We start from the raw sequence: 10,116 nt of genomic DNA, 5'->3' as shown, positions 1-10,116 counted from the left end.
ATTCCTTCCTAAAACTAATGGAATTGAAATTCATTCCATCCAAAATTGTGTAAATGACAAAACCCCCATGGCAACTGGTTCCATTCTCTTGACTGCTTCCTACCTGAATTTTGCTTCCATTCTCTCGACTGCTTCCAACCGATCGAATCGAAGATAGTTACGATTTCTGCTTCTGGTTTCTACTTACTTCGATTTCTGCATACGATTTTTGTTCCGATTTTAGTTCAATTTCCGCTTATGAAATGGTGAGGAGAAGCAAGTTGGGGAAGGGGAGTCCGATGATGGAAAGGCGAAGTAGAAGACCGACGATGTGAAATTGAACCTAGCAATCAAAACCCTCTGAGACATTGGGGGAGAAATCGATCCTCTGAAATCGAAGCATATTTCTTTGTTCCTTTTCTCTTGTCGTTTGAAAACAGAGCAGAAGCAATCATCAATTGTTCTTTTTCTTCTTGTCAAAATCGTAGGATTTTCATCTTGTGGTTCGATCTYCATCCCTGTGGAGAAGCAGAAGCAGATTTTCGTCCTTGTGCAAAAACATATATTCGTCCCTGTGCAGAAGTAGAAACAGATCTTTGCCCTTGTGCTTCTTCCCCATGGTTCGATCGATCTCCCCTCGTAAGGTTTTTGAATATGCTTCTACAACCCACAAGTCCGAGTCGGTATTTGTTTTCTTTATTCAAATTTTATTTAAGGGTTTCTTTATCATTTGGGGTTCATATGTTTTTGAATCTCTTCTACAACCCACATAGGTGGCACACAGAAAGGGTATTTTTGTCTTTTTTTCATCATTCCATTCTAGTTCTGTTGCAAACCAAACAGGCAGATTCCAATTTATTAGACAGATTACATTATATTCTTGTCAACCAAACATGATAACATTTCATTCAAATTCCTTCAAGATCCCAATTCTTTTGACAGATTCTATTTCTTTATAAATCATTGTGCGAACCAAATACCCTCTCATGTTTCATTTTAATGTAGGAATCGGTTTTTTCAATGGATATAGGGGTAGAAATCACATGATCCGTAAGTATCACATTTAATCGTGTGGGTAGAACTTTGACGGTGTGATTTATAGTTTATATTTTCTATGGTCTTTATTTACTTATTTAAAAAATTAAACATGTTAAAACAAAATAAAAAGAACTTATAAGAAACAGAAATTATTTTTTCTTTATAAGGAGTCGTTTATTAAACTTTTACCGGGTAAGTGCTTACCGGGTGTCACTTGTCTCATTAGTAAAAATGGCAAGGACCGATAATCTTACCTAATAAGAGGCACAAAACAAACCAAGAATTTTACCCGATAAGTGAGAGAAAACTTTTACCCGGTAAACGCTTGCCGGATAGTAAATGCTTACCACAATCCATTTTGATGGCTGTATAAGTGGGGGCGATCTATATATATTTGGTGTAAACCTATTTTGTTGAAAAATTACAGTTTTTGCCCTCGTTTCTCAAATTACAGTTTTCGTCATTATGGTTTATATTTCTTTTCAGTTTTCATATGGCAAAATGCCCATGACTTCAATAGTACCACGGCCGAAAACCAAACCAAACCAAATTGTAAAACCATGACTTGAAGAAACCAATTTTCAACAATTTTATAACTATAAATTTACATATTTCATAACAATTTTGATTTATATCTTATAAAATTATTTTTATAGATTTATTTACAAAAACAATACAAGGTAAATTCTTACAACAGTAACCTTGAATTTAGACAAGTCTCAAGATTATGATGGCCTCACAAAAATTTACGTTTAGAATGATTTATAATTTGCTGTTGTTCAGTCTTTTAAAGTTACAACTCCACTGTTTCTGTTTTGGTCCACTTAAAGTCTAGAGACGGAAATCCACAGGGACAAAAAACATAAATTAGTCTAATAATCATAAACAAGCAAACTTGTTGAATCATATAATTGATTCAGATGCTAAATGACTCTAATATAATGCAACTAAGTAAAACAGCCAATAAACTGTTCCAATGTACAATTGCAGGGCAAGTTTGCAAACCCAACTTCTAACAGAAAATTGGCAACAAATAAAAACTGCCAACTAAATAAATAACGATTAGAAAGAAAAAAACTTCAATTTTTTGACAAGCTCAAACTGTACACTAGTATATCAACGCATGTATCTCTTGTTTGATTTTGATAAAAATCTTATCTACATCCATCACCTTTTCCTCTCACTTTTTAACCAAAACCAAACCCTTCATTAGCTTCATGAATTGCAAGCAATAGCCTCTCCTCCAGATGTTCTTTTGAAGGATATTCTGGTAAATCCAATTGATTGAAACTGCATAAAATTTAAATAAATAAATAAACCATTGTTACTCTTGTCATACATTTAATTTATTGGACTCTAAAACTATATACTCTCTCCACCTAAAAATAAATGCAGGAAATTTCAGTCCATAAAACATGCCTTTGATACGCAGACGGGACTGGACAGGTGAGATTGAGGAAGGCAAGTGAGAGAACTATGAATGTGTTGGGGTTTTAGGGGTTTGTTTTGTTGGTTTTCTATTCCTGTACGGATTAACTTGTCTATGTGGATTAATATGTCTCTGTAGATTGGGAAGGTTTTTCTTTGAGAGGTTTTTTCATAGATGGAAGGAGTGTGTTTTTTAATTAGAAGGGAATGGTTTGGGGAAAAAAACTTGGCTTTCTGCATAAAGCTTCCCCTAGAAGCTTACTGAATAAGTCACTTTCTATATTATTAAGCCACTACCAAACAGTCACATATAGCTGACAGAATAAGCTATGAACCATTAAGGAAAAAAAAAGTGCATTTTAGTCCCACTCAAGTCAAGTCCCATCTCAGTCTAATGTTGCACCAAGCGTGAGAGGACAAGTTATTGTACTATCCTGTCCTGCGTATCATACCCACACTAAAAGTACACCTTTTTCCCATTATAAGCATAAACCAGAAAGAGAATGGGTTTTGGGGATAAGATCATCTGCTTAAAAAGATTTTCATGGTGTACCATAAAACCATTTGATCTGCTGAGTAAAATTTGATATATTCAACAAAGGCAGAGGCTGTTAGGTTAGTTTTCAATTAAATCCTCTATGAATAAAGCTGTCTATGTGGGATTCATATGTCTGTATAGATTGGGAAGACTTGTTTGGGAGGGTTTTTCATAGATGGAAGGAGCATTTTTTTTTAACTGGAAGGAGCAGGTTTAGAAAGAACTACTTGGCTTTCTACATAAAGCTCCCCCCAGAAGCTTACTGAATAAGCCACTTTCTATGTCATTAAGCCACTATAAAACAGTCATATATAGCTGACCGAATAAGCTCCGAGTCTCATTAAGCTGCTACATACAGGCGCTAAAGTAGTCAAACAGAAACGTTACCAGGTGTGAGCGGAAGGCAAATGGTCGGGTCTTCCATATGCTTTGTGGATCTGAAATTTTTGAGATCCCGAGATGCCTTGTAATGCACTGAATCCTTCCAAAGGCACCTGCAAGAAAAAGWAGAGGCTTAATTAGCAACATAATTTTAACGAGCTGAATTTTTTTAACTTGTTCTTGCCAAAATATATTTCCATCTTTGTCACACACTTTTTGATAGCAGAGGTCAAGTCTGCGTACATCTACCTTCCCAGACCCACCTCCGGGTGGGATACATTGGGCTCATTTTATTTCGTTTTATTCTTGCCAAATATGCATTTAAAGAAAGAGTCCAAATAAAACAAGATACCTTTGAGGTACCGGTCACAAATTGCAGCAAACGAGCCTTGTCTTCTTTGCTGAAGCCTTGAGCAACCTCCCAAAACCACTGGATAACCGGAGAAGCAGCACTGTAACCAGAATACTCCGTATTCGACTTCATGTCATCCACTGAGAACATAAACATGTATATTTAAGAAACGAATATATATTGGAAAAGCAWAGAATTATACTCCATCATCTAAAATATAAATGCCCACAATGAAAAAGGCACACTTTTAGAAATATGTAATTATTACACTTCAATTAACCAAATGACAATTTTACCCTTAATAACAAAGGGAGTAATGAATTTCTCAATCTACATCATTAAGGGTAGAATTRGAAAGTAAACACTAACTTTTGGGAGTGAACACTTCTTTTRGGACAAGCTAAAATAGAAATATGAACAATTACTTTGGGACTGRGGGAGTAACAGTTGCAATATAACAATGATGAAACATAAAGGGAACTTACAGTCGATATCTGGAAGCCCACTTATTAACAGTTCTAATTCCTTATCATGAAAAATAGATATCAAATCCCGAGGAATCAATTCGTTAAACCCTTCCAGAAAAGCATTTATTTGAGGACGTATTGCCGTAGTTAATCGATGCTCAGCRATTAAATCGACGTATTTATGTTTGTTTTCCTCTGTCACTCGAATATTTCTTCCACCAGGGATCAGTTCATAGTCAGTCACCTATATTATGAAAATCACAGTTATCATGATTAAAATGACCATATTTATCCCATAAGTATATTACATTAGAAAATTTTACCTCTGTTCTTTCACACAATATCAGCTTCTCTTCATCAGCATCGATACTAAATGTTAGATCTAGAATGTCACTGATATCATTCTGCAGAAGAATTTCAAACACAAAATGAATTAGCACCAAAACTTATTCAAAAACATCACAAAAAGTTCACCAAAAGTTGCTCAAATATGACAATAAACACACCTCGAGCATCCACTTCAAGTTCTTGAAGTAACCTGGATCGATAGCTTCTATATCATGGTATGTCACTTTCACCCCAAGAATGTGCTTGTAGAACGATCTTGTGAAATGAACATCAAGCAACTGAGCATCRAATAGTGCTTTCCCGACCTACAACAAAGTGGAATCGTAAGCTACAGAAAGTAAGAAAAAGAACGAATATAGTTCCGACCCCAAAGATGAAAAGCAAATGCACTCACAACTCTTCCAACAAATTTRAAATATGAGAGATGTTCTGTCTGATAAACAGAATTTGGATTTGGCTGAAACGTAGATTCGTTGCCAACAGTTGTAAACAGCAGAGCTCCCTTATCAAAAATAACCCTTGATAAAAGCTGATACCATTCTCGGGTAAGACCACCTGCATCAATWCCTTCTTCCCCTTGAAAGTGAACGGTCAATCTACCTTTCAAATCTTGTGTGGATCTCATCCGCAATTGATTATACGAATCTTCAAGTATGTATGCTCGTCTTACAGAGATTCTCAAAGGACTATGATGGTGATCATGTTGATGCTTAATTTTAGATCTAAAATGGGATCGCTTGTTGTCAAAATCAATAAAACGAGGGACCTTCAGCATAAGGGAGAATGATTTCTCAAGCAATCCAGGATTTTGCCGAATAAAAGCGTTGAGAAGTTTCCTATGCTTCTCCGAGAACTTCACAAATACTACATGCTTTTCATCAACCTTCATCGATGGCCCAGAAGTTTTCTGTTGGCCATCAGAAGTGGTGGCCTCGTCAATATTAGGCACTGCAGCCACACCAAAATCTTGCGCTCCACCTGGATGCCCAGGATGCAATTTCTCACACATAACAAAGAAAGATTCTATATATGGCAAGATGTTCTGAGTGCCGGCTGGAAGTGGAGGCATTGCACCAGAAGGTCTTGATGTTGAAATCATCGATGAATCAGGTATATCAGGTGAAGTATCTGAGTAGCTCTCGATTTTGCTGATGCACGTGCTTAATTCCGTCCACAATGGCTCCAAAGCGGCATTTATGTCACCAACTAGAGAAAGAGTGGCAGCTTGATCCTTTTCGGGAAGTGTGTGGTCTTTTTCTTGATAAAGTGAAGCAACAAGTGAGCTTAATGCTTGTATGACCCTTAAGATTGCTGCTCCRTCTGAAGCAGTTGTGGTAATAAGTGCTTTCTCAATTTCACCGAATCGACATAATTCATCCATGGCCACTGTTGTAAGGTTCTTCATAGCGCCAGCTAGCTCTGTTATGAATAAATGACAGTGACGTGGTGCAATCGTCACCAACTTTTTCAGTACTTCCGCCACAAGAGCATATGCATTATCCGATAAACTACAAAAACAAAATCAATATTAACACAGCAGAACAGATTCAGGTACGTATTCACATCAAAACTTTTCAAAAGCAATGCACTTGGCAACAAGCACCCATAATAACAATGACCACTATAACTTGCATGGTGATATTTATACGGGTTTGAACTTTCAGATAATACAAACAGCATGGATGATTCTATGTCTCAGGCATGAGATCGTTAATCAGATGCTAACATAAGTAATTTAAAATGGAATAAATTATGTATTTCGTTCCTGTGGTTTGTTAAAAATTGCGATTTCATCCCTATGGTTTAGAAATTGCGGTTTTTGTCCCTGTGGTTTATGATTTATAGCTATTTTCATCCTTATGATTTACAATTTATTGCTGTTCCGGTTCCTGTGGTTTACAATTCTTTACTGTTTTGGACCCTTGTACTTTAAAGGTAKGATAATAGCAATAAATTGCAAACCACAGGGATGAAAATTGAAATTATTAACAAACCACAGGGACGAAAATTGTAATTTACTCTCTTGAAAAATAAAGATCTTGTATATTAGCTGAATGCCATGCAGTTGTAGTAACCAGATTTTCGGTCATTGTAGACAGACATGAAAATTCTCATAGCAACAAGTAAACACATGGACCAAATGAGCACCCATCTTTCAGAGTCATCTCATAGAGAATGGTTAGCTTAACAGTCAACAATGCACAACTATATTGCAGATTTTAAGAAGCCAAAGAAAAGGGTATAGATAGAGAGAGAGAGAGAGAGAGAGAGTGTGTGTGTGTGTGTGTGTATGTGCATATGTATGTATGTATATGTGTATGTATGTATTTGACACAGAATCAGCAAACTGAACTGAAAAGATTAATCCCTTACCATTCACGTGCAAGCAGTGAGCAGAGAAGACGTAGTTCTGCTTGTGGCAAGTTTAGCAGAATAGCATGAGAGTCGTATTCCGTATTAGCAACAGAAGATGAGGGCTTAGAAGTATAATCAGCTTTGGACGATTTGGTATTCGAGCCAGACCCACCAGCATTAATATCTAATGTAGACGTCTGACCAGGTGATTCTTCAGTAACAGATACCCCCTGCTCAACCGGAGCTTGCTTACTCTCAGCATTATCAATAATGACATCTAACAAGTTCAACAGCTGAAACACAGATCAAACAGTAATCAGACAATTGCAATGTCTCTGCATATTGAACTTACAAAATTGCGAAAAAAGAGGGTATTAGTCCAACGACTAACCTGCTCGAGATGGGCAATACTTCTCAAATAAAGTGGTTGATTCAAGAGGCTCAACAGCATTGATATGGCTAAGGTTTCTTCTTGCTGCTTTTCTGTTTCATTTTCTTCAACAACCATGATAGCTTTTCCACGAGACTGATCAAGACTCTCAGACTCTTGGCCAGCTGTTGGAGGGAATCTGAACTGAAGCAAAAGTTTTGCAACAAACGAATGATTCCTGGCCAAATATGTCAAAGTTTCTAGAACACGCCGTGACACCAGTGGAGGRACACCTATAATAAAGATCATAACTTTAGCTTAAAAATGTTTTGCTTCCTACAAGCAAGTAACCAGCAATCATTRATAAGATCCTTACCATCAAAGCATTGAGGACGAGAATACATCACATGACTTTGGCAGGCATAAAGCCTATATGATGGCTCAGAAGCATGCAAATTATTTCCAGGCTTTCTTATATCAAGCATTAATAGATCCATYAATATTTTCACTACAGCCGATCGGGTTTCAACGTGAGCACACAAATTCAARAGCAGTCTCTGGAGCTGAGGTTTATATAGTGGCTGTGTAAAAACAAAAATAAAGATTGATGAGAAAATGTGAGCATGTATGGAAGAAAACCAGTATACCAAATTTTCACCTGAACTACACGAAGCAACCTAATCATTGCTWTAAGATCTTCTCTGYCAACTAAAGGAGYMCCGTCAGTTTCAACAGGCTTGCTTCCACTTGACCTACGAGTAATGATTCCGCCAGTTCTATCCATGCTAGATCCAACTCCTTCACCTCTTCTAGATGACTCACCTCTCCTACTTCTAGGGAACATACCAAAAAGTGTCCGATTGTAACGACGAGCAAACCTCTCCCGCAACATGTTTGCCTCCGCAACAAGAGCAGGCGTGAGATTAGCAAGAACGGCATCAGAGGACGTTAGAAGGACCTGAGGATTGACAAMACTCAAAAGAAATGAATATTAAGAAAAACGATGGAACCAGGATGAAATCACAAGCAACTAGTATTATWTGAAGAAAAGACATACCTCTTCCCTTAATTCTGACGGGAATGTAGCAATTATCGAAACAGTATCCATCTCCACAGGTTGACCTTCCAATTCTTGTGACCGGTGAACCCCCTGTGCCTGCTGCTGTGCTAAAACTTCTGCTCGAATGTCCGGGGGAAGTGCTGCAAGGAATTCAGGGTCTATATCTCCGTCATTTTGTGGTTCGGTATTCGAAGGCTGTGCCACTGGACCCTGTCGGCCTGAAAGAACCTCAGCACGTAACTCCTCAGGAAGTGCATCCAAAAATGCAGGGTCAATTGGCGCAGAACCACCAGCACCATCACGCTGTGCATCCTGAGCCRAATCACTCTGSTCTGTTTCTTGACTAGGATTTTCTGAAACCTCTGTTACACTATGAAGGGCTGCATCTCTCACGCTTATTGATGTCGTGTTCCCAACTGATACATTTGTTCTCCTTGTTCGCAAATCAGAGGAACCTTGTCTCTCTCCCCCATCATCATGGCCATCAGCACTTCCAATTTCAACATCCAGACTTCTAAGGCTTTCTCCTAATGTGGCTCCACTTCCACTACTTTCTTGGCTCACAGCTTCAACATCCCGCACAACAGCATCATTGCTATCAAACTGCATATCCACAGATTGAGGTTGTCCAACCGGTACATCAGTGCCCCCTTGAGTTTCATCTACCGTTGGTGCGTTTCCAGAATCACGAGAGCCACTCAATGAAGCAGGAGGAACTTGATCCCCATTATCATTGTTCTCAGCAGCAGTGTCAGGTACCATCCCAGCTGATCCTTGGGATTGACCAGACTCATTTTTAGTTTGAGCCTCCACCATTTTGTCTTGATCAGAGGCCTTCTCTGGAGTCGGACGCCTCAGATGAGAAACCAACAGATCTTCAAGGCCTAAGGGGATGCTAGATGCATTAGATCCACCACTTTGCTGGTCATTGGTCCACATGCTAAGACGATGCCCATGCTGTCCGTGGCGACCATTCCTCAAAGACCGGAAGATTGAATCCAGTCGTGATGAGGATGACTCCAAATTTCTTTCAAGGTGCCCATCACGTGCATTTTCTGGAAGGAGAAGCGAAACAGAAAAATTAGTAAACACAGATTAGGGGAACAAAGAAGCTGAGTATGACCAGCACAAAGTAGCAGAGAATGAAGCAAAAACATTTGATATTACCCAAACAAAAGAAATGGATTCTTAACAAGGTAAAGATGTATAAAGACACTTATATTGCTAAGACCATCCACAAGAAAAAGTTACCTGCTTGTCGGGAAGAAACTACACGCGACGAAGAAGGCTCCATTAGAAGTGGATGCTGAGATGGAACAGAGCYATCACCTGACCTCCCCAAAAGATTATATATAGAAGTTGTACGACCTTGGCGTCTGGAACCAAAAACTTCAACAGGCATCACATGGAGAGAATCGTTGGAAAAACTATGGTCTCTACCAAATACCTCAATATGATCCAATACATTTATGCCATTCATTCCCTCACCCAATCTTAGTATAACTCCACCGTCATCGTCTTCATCATCCTCATCTTCTTCCTCAATCATGTCCTCATCAAACTCATCTTCAATTTCATGATCATCTTGATCAGTGTCAGGATGGGGCAAGTGATGCACTTCATCTTCTTCCAGATCATTTTGTCCTTCGTCCTCTCCATCCTCATCTTCATCAACTTCGTCTCCTTCATCCCCSGACATATCCTCATCATCTTCGTCAAGGCTCTCACGAATATCAGGTTGAATTTCGAATCTTATTCCCACAGAACTAAGACCATTTTCAAGACCCCTTGTATCCTCAG

The 10,116-nt window shown here is 38.4% G+C and overlaps 1 protein-coding gene across 3 annotated transcripts; it reads right to left on the bottom strand.

The window, feature by feature from the left end:
• Positions 1–1,884: 1,884 nt before the first annotated feature.
• Positions 1,885–10,104, bottom strand: LOC112504701 (E3 ubiquitin-protein ligase UPL2-like). 3 transcript variants are annotated; one of them, XM_025108643.1, is made up of 14 exons: positions 9,568–10,104; positions 8,314–9,371; positions 7,915–8,214; positions 7,633–7,837; positions 7,278–7,549; positions 7,059–7,179; positions 6,905–6,983; positions 4,926–6,039; positions 4,690–4,836; positions 4,507–4,587; positions 4,202–4,427; positions 3,717–3,856; positions 3,371–3,477; positions 1,885–2,307 (listed from the first exon to the last, which is right to left on the bottom strand). In XM_025108643.1, exons 1-14 carry the CDS (start codon positions 10,013–10,015, stop codon positions 2,205–2,207), a joined length of 4,401 nt encoding a protein of 1,466 aa, XP_024964411.1. In that variant the 5' UTR covers positions 10,016–10,104; the 3' UTR covers positions 1,885–2,204. The 3 variants fall into 3 exon arrangements, with proteins under 3 accessions (XP_024964411.1, XP_024964412.1, XP_024964410.1); XM_025108644.1 differs by having other exon boundaries at positions 7,059–7,116; XM_025108642.1 differs by having other exon boundaries at positions 6,905–7,116.
• Between the last annotated feature and the right edge of the window lie 12 nt (positions 10,105–10,116).

This window comes from Cynara cardunculus, unplaced genomic scaffold (assembly GCF_001531365.2).
Source record: "Cynara cardunculus var. scolymus isolate 2C unplaced genomic scaffold, CcrdV1 Un_Scaffold_6556, whole genome shotgun sequence".
In the NCBI taxonomy this organism is placed as follows: Eukaryota; Viridiplantae; Streptophyta; class Magnoliopsida; order Asterales; family Asteraceae; genus Cynara; species Cynara cardunculus.
The sequence above is the reverse complement of the archived record's forward strand: the minus strand, read 5'-3'. Positions and strand labels throughout refer to the sequence as shown.